This window comes from Triturus cristatus, chromosome 7 (assembly GCF_964204655.1).
Source record: "Triturus cristatus chromosome 7, aTriCri1.1, whole genome shotgun sequence".
In the NCBI taxonomy this organism is placed as follows: Eukaryota; Metazoa; Chordata; class Amphibia; order Caudata; family Salamandridae; genus Triturus; species Triturus cristatus.
The window spans coordinates 787,774,024-787,799,304 of NC_140590.1; the positions used below are offsets into that span (position 1 = coordinate 787,774,024).

The 25,281-nt window shown below is 45.2% G+C and overlaps 1 protein-coding gene and 1 long non-coding RNA gene across 3 annotated transcripts in view; one reads left to right on the top strand and one right to left on the bottom strand.

Annotated features, from left to right (window-relative positions):
• Nucleotides 1-4,092, bottom strand: part of LOC146810572 (uncharacterized) — a 76,613-nt gene extending 72,521 nt beyond the window's left edge. Inside the window, exon 1 of the long non-coding RNA XR_014966613.1 lies at nucleotides 4,051-4,092. This is a non-coding gene — a long non-coding RNA (uncharacterized LOC146810572). The remainder of the gene's footprint in view (nucleotides 1-4,050) is intronic.
• The window catches only part of LOC146810573 (hepatitis A virus cellular receptor 1 homolog), a 120,534-nt gene that overhangs the window by 25,131 nt on the left and 70,122 nt on the right, over nucleotides 1-25,281 (top strand). The window contains exons 1-2 of one of the 2 annotated variants that reach the window (XM_085617615.1): nucleotides 4,206-4,413; nucleotides 21,758-22,108. In XM_085617615.1, coding sequence (XP_085473741.1) covers nucleotides 21,862-22,108 — 247 coding nt within the window. In that variant the 5' untranslated portion in view covers nucleotides 4,206-4,413; nucleotides 21,758-21,861. Of the gene's footprint in view, nucleotides 1-4,205; nucleotides 4,414-21,757; nucleotides 22,109-25,281 lie in introns of those variants that run through there. The other variant, XM_085617614.1, reaches the window with a different exon arrangement.

The following is a 25,281-nucleotide window of genomic DNA, read 5'->3' on the forward strand; positions in this document are numbered from 1 at the left end:
GGATTTTAATTTATAAACTGCAAGTAACAAAAGGATCTCTCTGACAAAAGCAGTAGCCCACTGGCCTATTTACATTATGTGCACTTTGTGATCTGCACGGGACATGTTTTTTGCAGCAGGTACATTAACCCTCTGACCTACCTTTCCATGAGTCAAATCTTCCATTAGACAAAATTCCGATCTCTCTCTAGGAAGAACATTAATCACCAGAGTCATCATGACATTTTTATTGTTACCGAAAATTACTGGAGGCCAGGAAGGAGGCAGCAAGCGCTTTTAAAACCATAATATACTTGCAAAAATGATGCCTCCACCGAAAGTGAACACCTGGTGCGGTTGCACCGCCCTAGAGCTGGCCCTTCTCAAGGGTCCTGTGATCTCAGTGGCAGGGTCACTGTTCTAGGGTGTACTGCTTCATAGGCCTGCCGCAAAACTGGAGGTGAACTTCAGTATGAATAGTGGTGGACAAGCCTTGAAGGTTAACCTACACTTGTCATGCTAGGGTCCACCTGCTGGTGCTACGACACCGGGGCTTCTAATGTCTTGCGAAGCCTTCTAAGGTCTAGCATGAGATAGTGCTCTCTCAGGAGAGTGGTCTGGCGGACTGGTTATTAAGGCTGAACCTGGTTCCCCAGTTCCAAATTCAGCAGCTCTGGCCATAGTGCCACATCCTCTCCCCCACTGAACACCATACTGCCCCACTGAGAAAAACTCAGACTGCCTTCAACTACAACCCAATTGTTGCCAGCTATAAACACCTGGATGCGGCTCAATTTAAATTACGCACTGGGCAAGAGCAATATGTGGCCTACAAAAAAAAGTGACAGCATCCTGGAAAAAGCAAACAATCACAGGGAATGCAACATTTTGCAAACCATGTGAAATGTAAGCAGGAACAACATGGTTACCTTAACGCTTTTACACTCACTGTTCAGAAATCAGTGAGTGCTTTTGCCTGAAAAGTTAAGGGCATGACAACAGGGCCCTGAATGGACCCATTTCAATGGCCATTGCTTATATCCTTACAAAACGTAAGCAGTATGGTAAAAAAAGACAACATCCCTAGATACAGAGCAGCAGTACAAATTTTGTTTTTCAATCCTCACATTGCAGTACCTCCAGGATTGGTGCACTAGCTCCAAGCCCAGGGAAAACAAAGCCAAGACAACAAAAATAGCGCTTCACTGGCAAACTCTGTAAAAGTGGCGCTAATGTGTTTGGGTGTGAATAAAAATCAATCTGGACAGTTTGCTACCACTCTGTCTTACTTTATTTAGTTATTTATTTTTCATATTTTTAAACTTTTATTCCTGATGCTGCATTTTGGAATTAAATGTCAGAAAAATACGACATTGATTTCCAGCAAACGTGATTTTCTTTTTTGGATCCATTTCACAGGGAAGCAAATAAAAGAAAGGAGAGGAGACAGGGTGCACTGCGCACAGGCACGTCCTCTTCCTAAAAGGTTAGGTTGCTCTGCGCACACGGGCCCCAGGGCAGGCTTTAGCGCTGGTGGCGCCCTGTGCGACAATGTTTGTTGGCGCCCCCCCCAATGACCCCCTCCACCATGGATTCTCTCACTAGCACCCTTTAACAGTGACCAAGTCACCATAACCACACTCTCTCAGATGCATTGAATTAGTTATATAGCGCCACTCATACCAGTGTAGGGTGTCCGAGCACTTTGCATCACACACACATTACACAGAGACAATCAATCATAGGTGTGTAAATCCGTGTATAGGAAATGATACATAAACCAAAGGACTGAAAGTGTAGGAGTCACATGTCATCCATACTGGTAGGCAGTATAGTGCTTGGTGTGGAGAAGCACAAACGCAGAGTCGAAAAAGAAACAGCATAGTTGGGAGTTTTCTTTAATAATAAGAATCTATTTCTAGCCAAATTAACCCTTTTTGCAACATTAATCAATGTTCTAATAATGTATATTTTGAGGTGTGTACGCAGTTCTAGGATGAAAGTTAATAGCTCACTGTTGAATATTAGGACTTTAAGTTATAAATTGCAACAAAAGGATGTCTCGTTTGAAAGCAGTAACCTGCTGATCTGCACTCTGTAATCTACTTGGCACACGTTCTTTGCAGCAGGCATATTAACCCTCTGCACTAACTTCACCTAAGTCAAAACCTCAACTTTACAAAACACTGATCTCTCTCCAGGAAGATAATTAATCACACCAGTTATCTTGACATTTATGTGAGGCCTGGTAATTGCTGGCGGAAAGAAACGCTGCAGCAGGTGCTTCAAAAGCGTAATAAACTTTCTAACACGGCGCCCCCAGGAAGCCATCACCCAGTCGCACCGCCGTAAAGCCGGCCCCTGACGGGCCCTGTTGGTGTCACCCCACTTGAGGGTGTCACCCGGTGCGGTCCGCACCCCCCGCACCCCCATAGTGACGCCGCTGGGTAAGTTAACCATGTTTACTTCATTTTTCCCTTCTACATCAACTTGTAAAACAAATCTACTATTATCTTCGTCACCCGCTCCGATAACATTGACTGTTCTGCCGAACATGTCTTTACACATACGTGCAAAATTTCCCTTTCGGTTACACTTCCTGCATGTAGCAGTTCTGGCCCAACAAACAATATTATTGGCAAGATGCCCCGAGCTTCTACATCTGAAACATTTTAACTTGTTTTCAGTACCAGTTCTTCCTTTATTTTGCTCTTTTATACTCTCACTTTTATTTTGCTCTTTAATGGCACACACATTATTGAACTCATCCCCAATCTGATTAACTTCTTTGTCATTAGTATTAGACATTTCTTTTATACATACTGCAGTATGCTCTATACTCTTTGCTATCTCAATAGCCTTTTTTAAATCTGGGTTACCAACTAATAATTTCTCCTGTATCTTCTTGTTATTAGTGCATCTCACTAATTGGTCCCTAATGAGCGAATCTGTCAAATCATTGAATTCACATGTGTTCGCTAGTCCTCTCAGTATTGCTATATAGTTGCCAACACTCTCATTCTTGCCTTGAATCCTGCCAATAAATGTATATCTTTCGAAAACTACATTTATTTCATCAGCGAATTGTAACTCTAACTTCCTTAGCGTTATTGCATACACATCTCTATCCCCATCTACCACTTTGTCCTCCTCAATCTCTGGTAGACTATCATATACCTTCCTCCCTTCAGCACCCAGATTGTGCAGTAATATGTGTTGCCTACGTAATACTGAGAACCCATTTGCAGCTGTGGCTATTAAATAAGTCTCAAACCTCTTGATCCAGTTCTTCCACGTCATAGTGGGGTCTCCTGCCTCTGAAAGAAAGGGTGGGGGTTGACTCATGCTTGCCGCTGCCATATTTAATCAATAAAAGTAGCATGTTAAATGTACTTATAACAATACCACTTATTAATATTTCCTTCTTTTCCTCTTTAAATAAAACAGATAACATCCATAAATCTTTTCCGATAGCTGTTCCTCTCTTTACCATGCAGAAAATGCTTGCAGAATCATAGGTCACAGCAAGCGTTGTCCTGTAGTATACTGCTTTTAATTTTTTTTCCAAACAGTTCATGAAGATAGTACATATTGTGAGAAGGTTACTCTCACTATGATGTTTGTAAAGTTTCAGTGCCCCAAAAAAATGAATATACTTCCTTCAACAATAACTTTAGTTAGTTCCTTATAGTCAGGAATGAATGAAATACTGTTCCAAGATACCAGGAAGAATACTCCTTTGCCTATTAATCCTTTCACAAGAGAAGCTTGCGAGCTCCCACCACTTCACATCGGTGAAATATGCAGAATATTAGACTTCAGTAGCTGACGAGTGGTGAATGGAACAGAAGTTTAATTCTCCGTAAAAATATGCCCAAATTACTGCATCCACCAAGGACCGCGTTAACTATCCTCAGTGTTCCTTAAAAATCACCACCGATATGGAACATCGTGTTATTGCGCTATTACTAACAAGTTCCTGTCCACGTTAAGCGCAACAACAAAATATGGCAAAAATAAAACTCACTGATGACCGAGGAATCACCAGAAACAGATCTAAAAACCCCTTACGAGAGTTTCCACGCTGAAGGCAATCTTCTTCCCAGTGACGGGACTCCACCCCAGGGCAGACCCAACGTGAAGTGTCTGATCTCACTGGATAATTCACCACAAGCTCCTCCCAAGATCGACGCTGCCGTCTGACCCGGATGAATTCTTCAGAAATTTCCCACTACATACCTGGAAAGCCTTCTTCCGCGCGGATTCTTCACTGAGGGGATAACGACCATAGGCAACTTTTCCACTCAAATTGCCTCTTAATACACGGATTCATTTGCGCATCAGGGCTACTGAAGGAGGGGATGTCGTAAAGTTGCCCTCCACGCAACTAAATCCGGTAACTCGTCGCCAGTGAAATAACGGGGCACGATAGTGGTGAGTAGCTTTATTGCAATACTACACTCGACAACCATGGCCCAGGAATGACCGTTATTCCACGGGCGCTCACCATAGAATTCTCACAATGTTTGGGAGAACATAAGAGAACGGGAGGAGGGGGGGAAGGGAAGAACGGAAGGTACCAATAGGTAGTCATTATAAAGCAGGTTAAATGCAACAGTTTGCATTCCGGAAACAAATGAATCCTATTGTTAAAGATTGTATTTATTCATGCTACTCTATGACCATTAACTATGACAAAATTTCTCTCTTCCCTGTGACTTTTCCTCCCATAGAGTGTGACTATAGGGAGTCTCTCCTTGCCCACTGTCATTTCAAACATGAAATAGGGTTAAACTCGGTGAGTAAGGGCACACCAAGTCCCGTCTGTTGCAATCAGTGGCCTGTGTGAATAATTAATATTGTGTATTCGCGATGCTGATATCTATGCCTCTATAAAAGGCAGCAAGTATGAATGGCAAAGTAAGAGTTACTAGTTTTACTCTGACAAATATGAGTTCTTTCAGGGTGATGTACACATGTTTGTTAGTGGTATGAGCGATCTAACAGGACATACTTTAGTGTATATGTATACCTATACGTATAGCTTTAGAAACACAAGGGAGATTATTCCTTCTAATTTCTTCTTCCCTTTTCTGTTTCTTGACCCCCTGTTCCTTCTAGTAAATTCTACGATTATCTTTGAGGTAATCCCTCGGATACGGAACTAGGGTTCTTGACAGCCTCTTATCTTGACCAGAGGTGAGAGAGTTACACAATTACACTGGGACCGGCAGAGTCCTGAAGAAGGCCAGCGTGACCCCCAATCAAGGGGCACAGACACACAGCCGAAACATGCCGACATCTTGGCAGTAAGGAGGGGTGTAAGGAGCACAATATATCTCCCAATCACCACCATCCTTCACATTTTTTATCCTGGCCGGAGGATCCAGGAATAAAGTTATAGGCACAGCGACACCTCTGAGCTAGATTTAATCTACACCACACTGCACTTGCACGTCCAGCGTTCCCAGTCACTCTTGAAATATTATTGCCTCTCTTTTGTGTTACTGAAATATGTGAGCCATTCAAGAAACAGCATAGAAATTGTATGAAATCAGTGTCATGTGTGTTTTTCTCAGGTTTTTAAAAAAGATTTTGGCATATTGATACTTGTGGGCACTGGGAAGCTTTTGAATTTCCCAGTGCATGTGCTCCATTTACAAAAAAGTATTAATACTGTATTTATATATTGTGAGATACATCTTGCCTCTAAATGCTGTAAAAACAGAGGTTTCCTCAACTGATTCTCATTTTTATATTAACAGAAGAACAAAAGGCACGTGTATAACAGCAGTAGGTGCTTAACCCGTTGAGGTACCTAATCATCATATAATTATAAGTCAAGAGACAGAGGACAAGCAGTGCTTGCTGAGGCTAGGAGCTAGGGAGTTTTGAAGGGGACCTCCCAGTAAAAAAGGTGGGAATGTTGAGTAAGGTGAGGAAGGAGGGACTTAAAGATGCTAGGATGTTGAACAGTTGCCGGAAGCTAAACGGAGACAAGACGTAGCTCATGATACTGGGAAACCATGCCATACCCAGACCCCTGATTCATTGGCTAAATGATCTGGGCAACCCTCCCGATCCCAAATCCTTTATAAAAAAACCTGGGAATTTGGCTTGATAATATGCTCACAATGGACTATCTAACAAATAAATTGTCAGGTACCTGCTTTTTGTTACTCGGAATGATTAGGAAGATTATCGAACTGATTCCAGATCACTTAAAAAAGACATCATTCAGGGCCACATGCATCAACGAGAAAACTGGTCGCAAACGGGCAGATTAGCAGAATCTGCCCCTTTGCGACCGGTATTTTTGCATTTGGGATGCATCATCCCAAAAGCAAAAATCGCAATTTAAGGAATCTCTAAATAGCGATTCCTTAAATTGCGATTGCATTTAAGGAATCCCAAATTGAGATTCCTTAAATGCAATGCATTAAAGTTAAAATATTAGCGATTTCGCTAATAGGGGGAGCAAATTACCATGAAGTTGAACTTCATGGTAATTTGCAAAAACTTTGAAAAATTCACTTTTGTGCATTTTTCAAAGTTTCATGTTGCGCACACACATGCCCTTAGAGCATGTGTGTGTGCAACATATGTGCACAGATCAATTTCAGGGGTGCAATAGGGTGTCATTTTGACACCATTGCACCCTTGAAATTGCATGAGCAATTTGCGAGTACCTACTGGTACTCGCAATTTGCTCATGCAATCTCCAATTCATTCCTATGGGCCTGGAGGCCCATAGAAATGAATGGGACGGCATTCCTTAATTGCGACTCGCAATTTGCGAGTCGCAATTAAGGAATTTGTAGGAATCGCTATTTTTATAGCGATTCCTACATGCATAGGCTTTTGCAATTCCTTAATTGCGATTCCTTAAAAATCGCAATTAAGGAATCGCAAAAGTCTTTGTTGATGCATGTGCCAGTTAGTCCCTTATAGTCTTTCGCCTGGACTATGGCAACTCTCTTTATGTAGGCTCACTGAAATATGTAAGAAAGAGACTCCAGGTGGTGCAAAACGCAGCAGTAAGGCTCCTACTAAAAGCCCCAAGCTACGTATCAGTAAAATAATCTTTTAAACAGCTACATTAGCTGCCGATCGGAGGAAGAATCAAGTTTAAATCCCTCTGTATTGCTCACAAGGCCATAAATATAAATAAAAAGGCCCAGTAAAGCTCCAACAACTGATATCTACGTATACCCCTACTAGGCACCTAAGAACCTCCCAACTGCAGCTCCTTAGGACAACCAGAGTCAAAAGGACAAGATGGGGAGGCAGATCATTTGCCCATTTGTTGCCGAAGTTGTGGAATGCCCTCCCACTCGACCATAGATCACTGCCTAATTAAATCTCCTTCTGCAAAAACCTAGAGACTTGGCTGTTTCCCCTTTAATTTACTTGTGGTTGCAGCCCTCAGTCCAGCACTCACCAACGTGGGGAAGCCCTCGGGCAGCCATGCACTTTACCAAACACAAATATAAACACATAGGAGTGAGGGGGTGGTGATACTAACCGCCAAAAGTGCTACTAAAAATAGCACGGGCTGCTGGGGGTGTGGAGGGACTCGAGAAAAGGTGAAGCTGAGAGGTATTGTAGATAGGTAGTACAGGTAGTGTGGAACTAACCATATGGAAAGGGAGAAGCCTGAAACAGGGATTGCTGGCCGGTGTCTCAAGGAAGAGGGAGTGTGGCCTGAGATCTAGAGGAAGCTAGTGCAGACAGGAGCTGGGAGCAAGGAAGTGTTTTAAGCAACAGGAGGTGGGACATGTTGGCAGACGCTCTGGAGGGAGGGTGGCACTACCACCACTGGGGCTTGGACCAAAGGATTGTTGCCACAGGATCTGGGGAGAAGAAGGAATGCTGCTTGGAGAGAGTGCTAAATGAGGGCCTGAAGGAAGAGAGTGCTGGTAAAGGTCATAGAGGGAGGGAGTGCGGACAGAAGGATTTCAGGAAGGAAATAAGGGAATAGAGTGCTGGCACTGGTCCCTGGAGGCCAGGGAGAGAGTTCTAGAAGGGGACCCGGGGGGAGCAAGTGCTGATAGGCAGTCTTAATGACAGGCGAGGGGAGTGAGTGCAAGCAAAGGTCAATAATGGAGGGAGTGCTGTCATTAGGTACCTAACTGGAAGAAATTGGAGGGAAAATGGACAGGGGTGCCGACAATGTGGTCTCAGGGGTTAATTGTGCTGCCTGGCAGGGGTCTGACGGGAGCAAGATTTAGTACTGGCCCTAAAGGTAGGCAGGGGGATGATCAGACCTAAACAGGGTGAAGGCAGGCCCAAGCTCTTTCCCTACTCTAACACCCAGACAGTACTGCCTGATCCCATTGTTCTGAACCCCAGAGCCGGGATGAGTTATTTAGGCTGATATGAATTCCAGAGTCACACCCTTTCGATGTGCAGTGTGTGGGGCTGATGGCTTCACAAGCTACAAGAACACGTGAAAACATCCAGTCTGTGGCTATGCCGTTGTGCTTCTTCTCCACAACAGGGGACTACCAAAAGGATCAATCACCTCTTCAAAAACCTGCTCAAACACACTCACCCTTCCTGAAAGCACTGAGCCCCACAGCAGCAACCCACTGCTCTTGAACCCCTTCAATGGCACCAGCATACACAAACTGTCTCAGATTCCTTCCAAGATGCATTTCTTCTTTCCTTCAAATTCTTAGAGCTCGCCGGTGAGAGTTGCAGACCCTCCATAACCATGACAACTTCCTCTCTCAGCCCCCAAGCATCAACTAAATGCCAGCAGAGGTCTGCACAGAGATAATCCCAAACCAGCAGCTTATTTTGTAATATTTGTGTGACATCACCTAACTTGCAGTAGTCTATCTCCCATGGAGCACCCCTTACCATGGCTGTTGAGCCTGTCTTCCACTGCTAACTATGCCCTGGGATCGTGTAAGGTGTCCCCAGCAGGTTGGGAGCTTTGTGGGTGACTAGGAGGAAACTACCCAGCATCTGCAGAGTTGTAACTGGCCAACTGGTTGTGGCACTGAAGACAAGATGAACAGGAGTCTTTCTCGCAGTTGAATCCCTGGCATACGTGATCCAGAACAGCTCCTAGGAGGTTTGAAGCATTTGGACCACCAAGACAGAACAAAACCATTTGCTACAGTTTCTGAAAGCTTGACATGTGCTTCCATCAGCCTTCGGACACATAAAGATTTACTGCTGCAAGTGAGTGGGCCGGTGTTTTAGAACAGAAGTTATTTTTTTCTAAAAAACTGATTTTTTTTAATAAATCTTTTTATTGAACAATCTCGACAAACATGCACATATGCACAAAATCAATAATTGGGCCACAGTAAAATCAAGGTAAATACAAATAGAGCAGCATAAATCATTGAAATTCACGGGGATGGGGGATCAATATCATCCACATCCCGAGGAGGGGTACATATATCGCCTCGGTATGCATTCCAGGGTGCCCACACCTTGGACCATTTGTGAGGGCAGCCACGGGCCATATAAACTTTTTTCTCTTAACATACTCCAGTCAAGATCCCGCTCCCAATCAGTGATCGTGGGCGGTTTCGGGGCTCCCCAGAGTGGTGCAATATTTCTCTTGCCGATCATGCAACCAAGTGTGACTCATTTCTCAGCATAAGAGTTTAGGTCGGTAGGTTCCCAGATATTGAGAAGACACCTGGGCGCTTCCGGCTTGATTTCTAACCCCAACACTTCACTCATGATTGTATGTATATTGCGCCAAAATCCATGGATCTCCTCACAATGCCATAGTATATGCATAAATGTACCCAGTTGTGTGCAGCCCCTCCTACAAGAGCCATCTGTCACCCCACCCATGTGTTTCATCTGGGGCCCGGTTATGTAAATTCTGTGCAGGATCTTCAGTTGCACCAGTCTTAGTCGCGCCGGGATAGCAACCGTTTTGGGAGAGCAGACCGCTTCCTGACAGGTTTCATCATCTAATTCTATTCCGTCCTCAGCCCATTTGTCTCGTAGTTTCAATAGGGGGTTTTCCATATTATTAATGAGTTTTCGATATGTCAGGGAAATGGCCCTGTCAGGCAGGTGGCCATCCAGTAGCCTATCCTCCAGTGGAGAGGCATCTGGTGGAGTAGAGCCTCCGGGAAATGCTGTTTGTAGCGAGTGTCTGATTTGTAAATATCGATAGAGCTCAGAATCCGCAAGGGCATACTGAGTTTGGAGAGTGTGAAAGGACTTCACCCCCTCTGCGCACCAAAGGTCCTTAGCTTGGGAGATGCCTATTAGATCCGATTTATCAAACCCCTTTGAGTTTCCCATGTATCCCAGTTTTTGTGAGCCCCACAGAGGCGTTGCGAGAATTAACTTGTTATGCCAGCCGAGTGACTTATTTGCAGAATGCCAAATTTTGACTGTGTGGTCAGTGGGGCCGGTGAGTGGGAATTTGCTTGGTGTTGAGTATAGCGCCCGGGAGAAAGTACCATTAAATAGAAGCCAACGATCCATAAGAAACCCCGGGTTGTCAGGGCGTCCATATGTGCAATGATTGATGGCTGTGAGAAATGCACGGCCCAATAATATTTTCTAATATCAGGTAGACCAATTCCGCCATCATACCAACTGAGTGTCAGCTTTTTTAGAGCAATACGTGGTCGTCCTCCCCAAAGAAGGTCTCATAGGAGCCCCTCAAGATCTTTAAAATATGAGTCTGGGACAGGGCCTGTTGAATTCTGCAGAGCGTAAAGGAAATGGGGCAGCGACATCATTTTAAGTAGCGCAGCTTTGCCCAAAAGCGAGAGCGGGAGCGATTTCCAGTTTAGTATGTCACTTCTAAGCCTCTGCATTGGGGGGGGGGGTCAGATTACGGGCGTATCGGACTGAGGAATCAAGAGAGACAAATATTCCTAGATATTGCGGGGTAGAGGAGGGGAGTTCCCCCAGAGGACATAGAGAAGCGATTTTTGCCAATTGACTCGAAACCCAGAGTACCTGCCAAAAATATCCAGTATGTCAAAGGCTACTATCAATGATTTCTTCGGGGACGTGAGATAAAGGAGAATATCGTCCGCATACAAAGATATACGGTCCTCCCAGTCCGCCGACCACCGTATGCCGCGGATCATTACATCCTTATGGATGCAAGCCGACAGAGGCTCAAGGGCCAAAGCGAACAGTAAAGTAGAAAGTGGGCATGCCTGACGGGTTCCCCGGCTGAGTGTAAAGGGTTCTGACTTCTTGTTGTTCACGACTATCTGAGCCATCGGTGCGCTATATAGCAGTTGCACCCACCGGCAGAAATTAGGCCCAAACCCTAGTTTAGCGAGTACTGCAAAGAGATACGGCCACTCCAGTGTATCAAAGGCCGTTGTGGCATCTAGGAAGACTATAATGGGATCCTCGTGTATCGTCGGTACTCTGCCCAAGACTCCATGCAGTCTGCGTAGATTAAGAGCAGTGTTTCTTTTAGGCATGAATCCTGATTGGTCTGGGTGGACTAGATCACCTATCACCTTAATCAGCCTCGTGGCAAGTACTTTAGCTAGGATTTTAGGTTCCGCGTTTAGCAACGATATATGTCGATAGGAGGAGCACTCTGTCTTGGGTTTCCCTTCCTTGTAGATTGTGACAATGGTGGCAATCCTCTGATCATACAGCAGTGACCCCTGCTTAAGGCTGTCTTCAAACATGGATTTTAGATAGGGGGCCAATTTATCCGGCCAGAGTTTGTAAAGTTCTATTGGAATGCCGTTTGGGCCAAGGGCCTTTCCCGGATGTAATGCTCTTATAGCTGCCGCTATTTCATCCGCAGAGAGGGCACTATCAATAAATGTTTGGTCCGATTCAGACAGTGTAGCAAGAGAAATGTCATTAATAAGATCAGAAAAATCTACCTCAGGGTAAGGTGCCACTGAACTATACACTGTTTGGAAGTGAGCTGCAAAGTGGTTAGCTTTGTCTTGAGGGTCTGTCACAGGGGACCCGTCAACATCTTTAAGTTCTGGCACAAGCTTACTGGCTTTCTCCTTCTTGTCCAGCCAAGTGAGCAATTTGCGACCCTTGTCACCCCAGTCATATATGCGGCCCAGCCTTTCCTGTCCCATTTGTTTGGCTCGATCAGTGACCAATGCCTGGTACTCCTCCTGTCGCTGCCGGAGGGAGTGAAGGGCTTCCGGTGTGGTGTCCGAGTTGACATCCTGCTCTAGACGATAAATCTCCTGTTCTATGTCGGAGAAGTCTTTCACCCTATCCTTCTTGGAGCCTGCAATCAGAGAAAGGGCCTGCCCTCGGACCACCGTTTTGAACGCTTCCCATAGTACTCGAGGGGACTTAACTGTGTGTTCGTTCTCAAGAAAGTAGTTGTCAATGGCTTCATTGAGGTCTTTCCTAATTTTGGGATTCTTGAGGTACCAAGGGTTTATTGGGGAAACTCGTCCCACCTGCTTGTGGTCTAGTACTATGTGGACCCACAGAGGGGAGTGATAGGAAGTACCTCTGGCCAGGTGATGGATTTCGTGAATGTCTGTGATTTGTGGAGCTGGAACAATTATGTAGTCAAGGCGGGATAAGCTATTGTGTGCCCCTGAATGAAAGGTGTGTTGGATCTTGTCTGGGTTGCATGCTCTCCAACTGTCTATCAGCCCCATCGCTTCTAGGAAAACTGAGAAGGTATGTGCTGCGGGAGAGGTTGTGCGAGGGGGATGTCTTTTTAGTGTCCCCGATATTATTGAGTTGAAATCGCCTCCGAGCACCAGTTGTCCATCAGGCAAAGTCAACAGGACAGCGCTGAGATCAGTGAATGTTATGCCCTGTAACCCCGGGGGTGCATATACTGACATTAGGTAACAGTTCGACCCTCCCAAGAGCCCGTAATTCCAACATATCTGCCTCGATCATCTGCATAGGTGGAGGTGAGTGAAAGAGGAAATGACTTTTTTTGCATAATGCCTACGCCCCTGGAGCTGGAAGTTAAGCCCGCGTGTGCTACCATCGAGTAACCCCATCTGTGCATTGCTTTGCACATATTGCCTATGAGGTGGGTTTCCTGGAGCAACACAATGTCCGGTGACAGTCTCTTAATATACTGCAATACAACACTTCTCTTGATCTTGTCACCCAATCCGTTAACATTCCAACTTAAAATTTTAAATTCCTTGTTACACTGTACTCCCATTGGTAAATAGACAGGTCCCCGCAAGCGGGTTTATGTGTATGTATTGTACTGTCGAGGGAATGCAAAAAAAACAACAAACAAATAAACAACAATCCCACCCAACATCCCCCTCACCCTGCTTTCCAGCATTCCGGGCTCAGAACTGCCCATGAATATTCAATGCAGAGTGCCTGTCGCCCAACTATGCTACTTAAAAGAAGAAAAATGCGGGGGGAGGCCTTAGAGCCCTGTAGCCCCCTTTCCCACCATTACAGATTACCAGTGCAATATGTGATGGATACATAGGCCATCAAGAAAGAAAGTACCCAATATGCCGGCATAGATTACGATTTCAGCCTGGGTCAGACACTGGCGGCCCGTGTTCCATAAAAGAAGAAAAACAGACCAGTCAATGTTACCAGGGGCCCATCGACGAGAGCCCACAGCTCAACTCAATGGTCAGTGGAGATCTTGTCCGGCGAAGCTGTAAGGCCGTCCAGCCAGTCTGATGCCATCTCAGGCAGGTCGAAGAAGCGGGTCCTCTCCTCAATTTCAACTCTCAGACGCGCTGGGAAGAGCATGGCGTATTTGAGACCCCTTTCCCTCAATCTGCGCTTGACATTAAGGAAGGAGCGTCGCCTCATCTGTACTGCCCGGGTGAAGTTGGGGAAAAAGGTGATCTCCGAGTTGTCTAGGTGGATCGGAGGAGCGACCCTTGCTGCTTTCAGGATTGTGTCTCTATCTCTATAGTTAAGTATCCGGGCCAATATCAGACGAGGGGGGGCCCCCGGCTTTGGCAGACCCCCAGGTACCCTGTGGGCCCTCTCAATTACAAACAATTTAGAGGCCCTTTGGCTGCAGCTTTGTCGAGATAAGACCTTCAATGAATAGATCAACAGCGGGACCCTACGATTTCTGTGGCACGCCGAGAACGCGGATGTTATTGCGTCTCAGGCGCCCTTCATAGTCATCCAGCTTGTCCTCTGTCAACCTCCGGAATTTTTGTAGCTCCCCCATGTCCATTTGTAGTTGCGAAGTGTCATCCACAAGGCTGGCGGTAGTAACCTCTAACTGTTTAACCTTTTCTCTATACTTTGTTAGATCAGCCCTGATCAGTGTTACTTCCGAGGAGAGGGTGTCAATAGATGTGCGGACCCCTATGAGAGCTGCCATCAAGTTGTTCAATGTGGGCTCAGTATGCTCCTGCTCAGCACCGCTTTGTGGCTTATCACTTGCCACCTTTCGTTCAGTCAGGTTCCCCTTCGGGCAAGTATAGCGGTCAAGTCTGCTTTGCTGGGACGAACGGGTACCCTTAACATTGCAGATGCCGAGGCTTTTCTTGTTTCCCGGGAAGGTTACTCAGGCTGCGCGCCGGCCGGGGGCGCCAGAAATCCAATCCCCCCCACTCATGCACCAGCGAGAGTCAGCAGGCAACCACCAAACAAGAGAGAGCGCTCAACAGGCTGATGGTTATTAGAGCACAGCCTACAAGTCATGCAGTGATTATTGTGCACTGTGGATGCTGCAGGGGCCCCTTCAACCGTCGATCATATGCCCCATCCGGGGTGCAGAGAGTCAATGACCAGCCGCGTCTTGGACCAGGCGGGGGGCGCCCCTCAGCAAGCGCAGGCTCCGCTCACCTCTTTGTCGATCAGCTCCACCATGCGAGGCCCGCCCGAGGCTCCAGCACAGAGGAAGGGGCCCAACCCCGGCGCCCGCGAGTTGGCGTGCAGATAGCAGGTGGCAGACCAGGGCGCAGGGTGACAGGCACGTAGAAGTAGTGGTGGTGGAGGCAAGCTCCACTCCCGATGTTCTCCGTCTCCCCGGGTTGGAGGGGGGAGGGGCTGCCCTCCCACTCGATGTCTTCTGCGGCCAGCTCCGCTAGGCGAGACCCCGGCTTCTAAGGGCTGCAGGCCGCTGGTGTCGGCACGCTTTTCTCTGGCCTCGGACGGCAGATTTTCACCGGGATTGCAGCCGCGAGGTCCGTTGCACCTCCGGTTTAAATTTCAGGCACCATGAAGGTTGGATCTGCGATGCGGATATATGTGGGGGAAAGGGGTCCTCGGAGAGACTCTAACTAGCGGCCATATCGTCTCGCCGCAAGACCACGCCCCAAACTCAACTCTTTGGAAGATTGTTCTCTGGGGAGGCTTAAGCAGTGTCAAGCAGTGGCAAAGCCAATAGGTCTCGCCTATGTGAGCATTATTGGCTTTGCCAACGTATTGTAGCCGTGTTGTACAGCAGTGTGGCTGCTGTTCAGCATGGCTACAAATGTATGGCTTTTTTGTATGGACCTTCAATTCAATAACTGATTGGCATTCATCACTGTGTGCAATTGATGTGTACCTGTCTACACATACACTGCTGATGGTACAAATTTAGCCCTGAAAAACGTTTTGCTGGAAGGAACACCAGATGTCTGGCGTTGCTTGACACAGAGTGCGCCTACCTACATTAATGTATACTCTACGTAATATGATTACATTTGTTTATTGGGCGTATTCGACTGATGCCAACCTTCTATTATGTCTCCCAATTCCTCTTAGAATTATTCCTTCATATTCCTTCACATGGCCAATGATCATTTGACCACAGACTTCTTTTAATACAATAATTATTAGGTGCAATAAGGCCTGAGCTGTGAGGGACCTCTTAATTCTGATAGGGTCGGTAACAACAGTTAGGATCTGTAATCCCACAAAATGCTGGATTATGAGAGCTGCAAGAACACTGCGGATCTCTTACATTCACCTAGAGATTTTGGCTGGTGAAAATTATGAGGGAATGAGGAAATTCCAGAGAAACAGGATCTGGGATTCCCCTAGTGCAGCCTCAGGGTCGAATTTGTAATGGACTGGATTTTCCCCATCCTCTGAGTTACCGATTTCTTTAACTCCGGTGGTTGGAAAATTCATCCAATTTATGAGGCCACTCATAATGAGCTCCCTAACGGGCTTTGTGGGGCAGCCGACCATTGGGAGGTGTGCCCCCCGGGGGAGTTTGGGGCAGGGTGCAGCTCGGGCTACATCAGGCTTCTTTTGGGCGGGGCTGCGTTGGGCTTTAAGCCTATTATATAACCAGTCATTTTATAAGACCAATCAATTCAATTCAATTCAATAGAGACTTTATTCGGTTATATTTCACACCATAAAAGTACACATGTAAACAATACGATTAAAAAACATTATTCATACTATTACAATAGTTCATAGTCACATACAAAAAATCATATTTCACGTAGCCCATTGCCAATCATCATTTTGCAGGTGACACAGTGGGTGTCAGTACCTAGTCAGGAGCCTTTTTTACCTACCCACCCGCCCCCAAGAAAAAATATCAGGTTCTTTGTTAGTTAAGAAAGGGGGGGTATTGGAAGGTACTTAGGTGGTTTGGTGGAAAACAGGTGCTCAAAAGGGGAATTTTGTATTTGCTTGTGACTTGGAGTAGGTGCAGGTGGTTGGCAATTTCAGTCGCCATGGCTATACATTAGGATGATGGTTGTGAACATAGTGAAGCAGGATAATGAGGGGTGGTAATAAAGTTAAACTTGGAGGAAGCAGAGGAACAGTTAATAGTTAGGATATTTAGATGATAATTGATGTGGGTTAACACGTTTATCGATGTAAAGATTGAAAGTTCAATGCCAGGGTAAGAGTTACAGTTCCAAGAAAAGGATGTTAAGGACACGAGAAATGTAGGGGTTGTGGTAGGGGGAATTAGATGAAGTACTGTATAGTGAAGTCTAGTTTTGTGAGGCTAAGGCCTAAGGTGATTGTATATGATGTTCACCTGTCTTAAATAAAGCGCCCTTTTTCACACAAGAAGCGAGTAAGCGGTCTGTGCTGCGCCTTGTGGCCAAATTATATAATAAATCAGTATTCCACATGAAATGGATGTTCTCCCTGAGAAAATCCAATTTCAGAAGCCTTCCCACATGCGCCGAAACATTGGAATGCCAAGCCGTCATCGAGCAGGTATTGTAGAGACTGTCTGGAAATGTAATGACACATGTTTTGTATATTGGGAATAGCTTCGAATTGTGATTTTTGTAAAGAAAATTATAATCTAGAATTCTTTTAACATGATTAAGGGAAGACTCAGGTAAAAGTGGCCTTTTTTAAGCATTGCATCTATGAAAGTCACAGAGGTATTATTGCTCTCCTTTATGCCGTAAACGTTATCCCTGATAAACCTTTAATGCTTCTGCTCTTTTCAGCATCCAAGTGTGCATGTTTTTGAGTCGTGCAGGGCGTGGCCTATTGAAACGCAGTGGATGGATAGGTAGATGTTAACAGTACTATCAACAGAGATTGGGATCAGCCATTTTATCAAATTGTTGATGTTCTGAGGAACATAACATACATTAGCGATTATAACTGTGAATGGTGTAGTTGTGTATTATTTATTTTGTTGTTTTGTTTAGCTCTAGCTTGAGCGACAAAGTCATTTCACATTACTAACGTGGTCACAGATCAGCCCCTTATAAAACTTCCTTGCCATCCATTATAAGTGGTCGAAGAACTTGGGGGATGGAATGTATTATTCATAGATATGGGCAGAACCATCATTTTTAAAACATCTGATTATTCATCGGTGCCCGATTGCTCTACAGTAACAATGTATTTTTCACGTACTTCTTTTATTCGTTACAGCAGCAGTTTCAAGCCTTCATTAGCTCGTTCCTAAGTGCTCCCCGCACTTTTCAATTACTTGTTTTTCAGGCGTATCACTGTTCAATACATCACGGCATGTGTTTATGAGGATCATCAGCCTCAGAGACCTCCCCCTTACCTCCTGCCACTTTTTGTGGGCTCCCCTGGTTTTCATACATCACTTTTTCAGACTTCTCTCCTCTTGCAATCAAAGCAGGCTGCACATTCATTTATTTTGAGTCTTATATAGTAGCACATGCTTGGCCATTTCAGAGCACCAGGATAGAAAGAACCAAGTATGACATTGAGTGAAAATTATTTAAGGGGTTAGAGACTAGCCTGATGAGTGTAACGGTCCAAGATCTGGAGTTAATTAGTCTCTCTCCTTGGTGTAATCAGTGCTTAATTGACAACAGAAGAGCTCGCTTCTCAGGAGCATCTTGGGGCAGATTTAAAAGCCCCTTACGACACATTTGCGTCACTTTTAACATGGGAAAAGTGACACAAAAGTGGTGCAAGGGGCATCTGCCCGCTTGAATTTAAGATGGCTTTATTCAGGTCAGAAATTCTTCTAATCAAACATGTATTTGATAACATGGATAGATTTTAACAATAGTTTACTGACTAGCGAGATGAGGTGTAATAACAAGGACGTGATAAAGTTAGTGGCAATCTGGGATGCTTTCCGTGACTTCTGTCCTACTATTGATTAGCCTTTAGTTTAATGTGAGCTGTAGATGAGCTGAGGAGCATGAGTCCGACAATTTTGATAAAATGCAGAAGTTTGTTTAAAAAATTGGGAAGCTATTTCCTTGCCACCGGCTAAGCAGATGAACATTTGCCATTTGTCCAAGAGTGGGGTATCTTCAGTGTGTGGTTAGAATTGTCAAATGGCTACCCTTTTCAGGTATTAGGTGGCTAAAATTGTCCAGAATTTAGACAGGATGCTGATACTGCATTGTTTTTATTTAGGGGATGGGAGTACCTTCACATTTTACTAACTTAGATCTGCAGGGGTGGTCAGTGCAGGATCTAATATTCAATTTATTTATTAGATTTATAATTTCATTAGGGTTGAAAGTGACCTTTGTTGTTATGTACTATTTGCATGGGGTTCTCGTGCTATGGATTAGCTTCCACCTATGTGTGCTTTATCTACAAACACCGTTCTGTTGGGTTGATGTATTGGAATTGGAAAAGATATGAGGAGTATTCAATACTCTCTTATTATTTAGATTTCATTAGTCACTGATTAGTCTATTCCATTGTTTTCTTGGAATGTTTAGGGGGAGGAGTCCATCTTCATTAGTGTTAAGGATTGGAGAGTTGATTGAGTATTAGAATCTGGAAGATTTGTTGGGATAGGTTTTTGGCCTGAATGCTTCTGTTTATTTAGGATTTATTTTAGTAGAGACAACAGCCAGTAAGTGTTGCCTTTGTGCTTTATACTGTATGCAATCTTTATGAATGTGTTATTCAAGACGTCTGTCTTAGAAGCCTGCGTTGTTGAAGTCCAAGATGGTGTCTGCACCATTTTTGATGTTTGACCTCAGAAGTATACTTTTCATGCTGGCGAGTTGTATACATTTTAGAATCTTTTTGATGTAGCTACACACTATTGGTGATTTATTGTAGGGCACAAGTTTACTGTTGGAATGAAGCTACTGCATCACTTGATGTTGTTAAGTTTGACTTTGGTGCATATGACGTGAGGTAGTAAGGTTTTGAAAATGTTGCTGAAAGGTTCTCCTCATGCTATGAGAAGGGTCTCACTTGCCACATCCGACCCTCTGCCCAAAGTTATTTTGGTATCTCCATTTCTACCTCATTTTTACCTCACTAACCCACACTTAAGACGGCGTGACAGCAGCTGAGTTCTTTTTTTTACATGTATGGGGATAATATGCAGATCAGACCTGCATCAGACTATGAAAATGGCCTTCCACAGACATTAAGTCCATCACAGCCAGGCCCCTTGTCTTATCTACTACTCACCAATGGATAGCTGAAGTTTTCTAAAATTGAATGTTTCCAAGACAAAACATTTAATCATCAAAAATACAGAGACCACATGTCCCCCTACTATCTTTCCAGATTTAATGGACCCCTGTCCACCACTAATCAAAACAAGCTTGTAATCTTGCCAGATTTAATGGACCCCAGGCCGCCACCATCAAGACATGTTTGCAATCTAGACATAATAATAGATCCAGAACTTAAAATGGGTTCACAAGTGGCTAAAACAGCTAACAATTGTATTTGGTACCTTAAAAAGATGTTTCCTTTCATTAATAAGAGCTTGTGGAATAGAACTTCCACAGATGAGTGGTAAATATTTTCATTCTTTCAGGGCTGGATCAGGGTAATGCCTATTATCTGGGTCTTCCTGTCAAATTGCTCAGGCGCTTACAGATAATCTAGAACATAGCTGCTCTTTCCTCACTGGTGTGCCACGTAGGAAGCAAATATCCCCTGCTCTTCACACTATGCCCTGGCTGCCAATCAAACAAGCATTTGCAATGCAATCGGTCTTGCCTTTGGGAACTAGGTATTTAGCCATGCAGTACATTATTGTGAGTAAAGCAACCTTTTCTGAAATGGCAGCTGTGGCTTATCCATTCTAGGCAGAGCAGCGGGCCAGCCAACGACAAAGGCGCAGTCTCTCTAAGAAAGCTGCGGGCCGGGAGAAGTGTAGAATAGGCAGGCTTTTTTTGGTGGTGGGAGGAAGGGCACCCCACAGGGAGATGCAGCGCCAAAGCTGCAAATAAAAGATAAAGCGCAGTGCTTGTTAAGCGGGTGCCACACTGGGGAGAGGATGTTGCCTACACGCCATGGCTGCAGACTTTGGAGCTGGGAACCTGGTTCAAGCCTCTGCATCAGCTCAACATCCTGTGCAAATCACTTAATCTCTCCGTGCCTACAAAAAATGAATGCGTCCTTGTGTAACATAACTGGTGCTCATGTCCAGTGCTCCAATACCTTTGCGTCAAGTTTCTGCTATATAAAACTGCACACAAAAAAAAGAATTTAAACTACGTTCCACTGAGGGAGGGTACCTCATGGGGAGATGTAGCGCAGAAGCTGCAAGCAAAAGATAAAGCACGGAGCTCGTGAAATAGACACTGCATTGAAAATTAAACTATGTTCCAAGCAGGGAAGGCACCCCACAGGGAAATGCAGTGCCAATGCTGCAAGTAAAACATAAAGCAGTGTGCTCATGAAACAGGTGCCGTGCTGAAAGTGAAAACTATGTTCAAAGTTATTAAAAATATGGAAAAGAAAGGCACAGACGTCATACTTCAAGATAAAGCATGGCATGCCATGCTGCAACAATTTACAAAAATGAAGAATGGAAGCAACAAAACAGTGCATGAACACAAAAGGAAAAACACTCCTGAGAAAGTATCCCGTAATAGGTTAATTCTCCAGGGGAGGAATAACACAGGAAAAGGTGGAACAAATAAGTACAATAAACCATGGAGAAGAAAGCCTTTTAGAACGACTCACACTTTAACCAATCAACAGCGAGGGCATGGCCAAAGCCCGTAAATGTGAATACAGAATGCCTCGCAGAGCAGCGCATGCACTGCCCAGGATCAACCTAACAAGGCTATTGTTTGAATCTCTGATGCTTATTCATAAGGTAATATGCGGTTCTGCGCGGCTGTTCCTGAAGAAAAACAAACTACTGCCACATAAACCTTCAAGATCTCTTAGGCGGCAGGCTTCCAATCTTCCCTGTGTTTATGGAATCAAAACAAAAGCTTTTGGTGATGGTGCCTTTTTAACCATAGCTTTAAATGAATGGAATAAATTACAGACCATCTCCATTCCATTCATGATCTAATAAGCTTTTAAAAACTTTTAAAATGTCATCTGTTTAATTTACATTAATTCACTCTTTATCTGTTTTTTTTCACTCTGATTTTAGTGCCAAGAAGCTTTTTGCATATGTGCGCTTTTTGAATTAAAAACAATGCAATAAAATACAATACTCTCGCTCTCTTCACAGGTACAGGCTCTCCTGTGATACAGTCAGCAGTGCGAGGAGCTGTGGGCCAATCCATCACACTATCCTGTACTTACCCCGTTAGAGCATGGAGTGATGTCACCACCATGTGCTGGGGTCGGGGGCGCTGCCCTTATTCGAGGTGCAACAATGAAATCCTAAACACCGATGGCTGGAAGGTGACACAAATTAAATCCACCAGATACCAGATGAAAGGGAACATCCCAGGCGGAGACGTGTCTCTGACCATTGAAGATGTGGAAACTTCAGACGCGGGGACCTACTGCTGCCGCGTGGAGATCCCAGGGTGGTTTAATGACCTGAAACACATGCAGAGTTTCGAGGTGGATCTAGGTGAGTCGAGAATCCCTTCGGAGTAAAGGTCGGTGTAACGGTTCCTCTTATTCTTTTTAATTTGTCTTCCTAATAGTTCCCGCGGGGAGATCATCCTTTCTGTTAAGAGAACATTGCAATTACCAGCGGTGTCTGCAAAGGCACTCAAGGGTGCATACATCAGTGCCTCGCCACACCTGCAGCACACGTCCTTTCACAGAGCACTAATTGACTGTTCGTACAGTGCAGTAAGTGCTGGCACTTTAGTTTACAAAAAGTACTAGTGACAGTACTCTCACTTTCAAGTGTTCAAAATACAGGAAGTGCTGAAACGCCTGATTTGCCAGTACTCATAAGAGTAGCTCTCTTCTGTGGGTCATTTTCTTGGTCTCGCCTAGCGAAGCAGCGCATGCCCTGTTGCCTTGGCGAGACCTATTGTTGTCGGTTTGGCGTCTGAAGGGGGACAGCCGATGTGCATGCTCACTGCGTGTCTTCTCTGGCGCCCGGACAGCAGAATTGCATGCTCACTGCGTGTCTTCTCTAACCCCCAGACAGCAGATGTGCACACTCACGGCGAGTCTTCTCTGGCGCTCGGACAGCAGATGTGCATGCTCACGGCGCGTTCTGATGTGCACTTGCCCAGACAGCCGATGTTCACACGCGTATGGGTCGCGCGTCAGCGCGCTTGGCCTGCTTTTGCTTTTTTTTTATGTCTCGCCTAGCGATGCAGTGCATACGCTGCTTGCCTTGGCGAGACCTATTGTCGTCGGTTTTTGGGCAGAAGGGAGACAGGAGATGTGCACGCACCCGGACAGGCGATGTTCACATGTCTCTTCCGAAGGGGGACAGGAGATGTGCACGCGCCCGGACAGGCGATGCATGTGTCTCTCACGGCGACAGCTTGTTGATCCAGTTGGCATGCATCCGGGCATTTCATCTGAGCTGAGTGCGAACATCTGCTGGCGCGCGCAGAAGTGTTGCCTGTCCTGCCCCGAGCAGCAGAGCGCGAGCGCTCGGCACTGTTTATTATGTGGTTTCCACGCGACAGACAAGAGACAGTTCTCATGCGATCTGCATCCTGCACCCATCATTTCATATACTTAAAGGGCTGTGGTATGTACGCTTATGCGCCACATAGTGTTGACCATATCATATGAACTACACTTAGTATATTGCACGAGTAGATTATGAGCTGAAAACGGGAAGTAGAGCACAGCCATTTCTACCCCAGACGGGTGATGAGTTATTACAGTATTTCTCAACCCTGGCTGGGTAGGTGCAGAGACAGTGACGTTGTCAAGGACTGAACAAGGACCCTGCCTCTGGGCTTTTTGATTGACTTTTAGTCCTGTGTTTCAGTCGCTGCTACGTGTAATCTTCCAGGTACCAGCTGGTAATTAATAGGCGCGCTCCACTCGGAAGTGCATCCATGGAAGGCGGGCTCTTCCTACATGTGCCATGGGGTAGGGAAGTCAGGGCCAGCAGTTTACACAGAGCAAGATTTATCTAACATAATCCGAAAACTCTGGGAGCAAGAGATTTATCTGAGAATTAATGGGCACGCTCGCTTCTTGTTTAAAGTCTAACATCTCAGAGGGCGCAGTGAGTCTGCGTGTGTGATTTAAACTCCTGCAGCCGAAGCGGCCCTTCCTTCCAGAAGTGGTGCAACCCCGGCCATGCCACACTGCCTTTTGAAAACCCCTGGCTTGCCCAATCCCTGCGGTGTGCCCTGCAGTGGGCCCACTCTAGCACTATTTCCCATTTTAGAAGCCTTCCTTTCTGGGTGCAGCAGATCTTACGAGTGCTTAAGATGTGCGTTGGCATGTGATGGAGAAAGTGGTGGGCTGAGAGGGTGACCTCAGCGGGCGGGGACAGCTCTGAAGGCCAAGGCCGACTTCACCACGGGTGCCCGGGGCATGTGAGATCAGAGTGGACCGACGTGAGGCTGTAAGTATGGCTGGCGTCTCACAGCCCTGTGTGTCCGTCACTAGGAGCCGCTGACATTCTGGTGCTCATAGAGGACCGAGCATCAATTGTGTGCTCGGTGGTGCAGTGTGTGTGCTACTGTATCGAAAGGTTTGGTTTGTTTGTTTTTCAATAGGCGTTTATCTTATAAATGTAGTAAGTTATTTTTCTGTAATGCTATAGCCGATATTTGTTTCATGGTAGGCTTTACAAACAACATATCATTGTGCCATAAACGAGGAAGTGTGGGAGCAGGAGGAGAGATCAGTAAAATACAACCGTCGTCTTTAAATATGTTTGGTAAAGTCTGGTGTGTGCTGAGGTGATTCTACACATTTTCATGTGGAGCAATGGGGCCACCAGAAGCAGCGGGTGTGGTTTAAGTCATGTCGTGGTCATATTGTGCAATGATTTGAAGCCGTGGTCCAAGTGCATTAAAAAACAAGCATTTGCAATGCAATAGGTCTCGTAGTTACGCAAGTTTGAGCTATTGGCATTCTAAATGGCTATGCCTTTTATTTTGGTTTTTAAAACATAAATAAAAGGTATTGTCATTTACAATGGCATTATGGTGCTTTGCAGGGGCATAACCTGGGTCCAGGAGTTGCTACGGAGTCTGAAAACTCTAAAGAATCCCTAATATTTCCACCCCACATGTCAGGGTCCCACTTAATTCCTACCTTTGCAATAGCTAAACATACTTCTCTATTGTTAACCCTTCCCCTCCTTTTCATATACTTGTATTGCGCGATTCAAACGCAGCCTTTTCTGCCACAGTCTGGTAAGTTTCCAACTTATCTTGTAATAACTTTTTCTGACAGGTTAAGATCGTAGATGTATTTTTGGCTTCAGCAAACGGTTTCTCTATTTTTTCATGTTTGTGCTGCAGCTGAACACATTTTACAGGCATTTTACAATAAGCACACAAGAGGATCCAGCCTCTTCACCCTAATGCGCTAAGCTCTCTCTTTTTCAACAGGCACTGTTTGCACACACGCAACCACTTGTGCAGGCCCAGCGTCAGCTAAACACGCATTCCAATTTTCACTCAGCCCAGCGCAATTAGCCCACTCGTGGCCAAGCGTAACATATGGGGCTATCTACCATCCAGGTATTTCAATTGGTATATGGGAATCTGCATTCATTTTTCTAGTAAACATTTTTCTTTCCCCTTTAAATGTTCTTTTTGAATCCTGACAAGTGACGCCAAGATGTAGTGCTTGTAATTT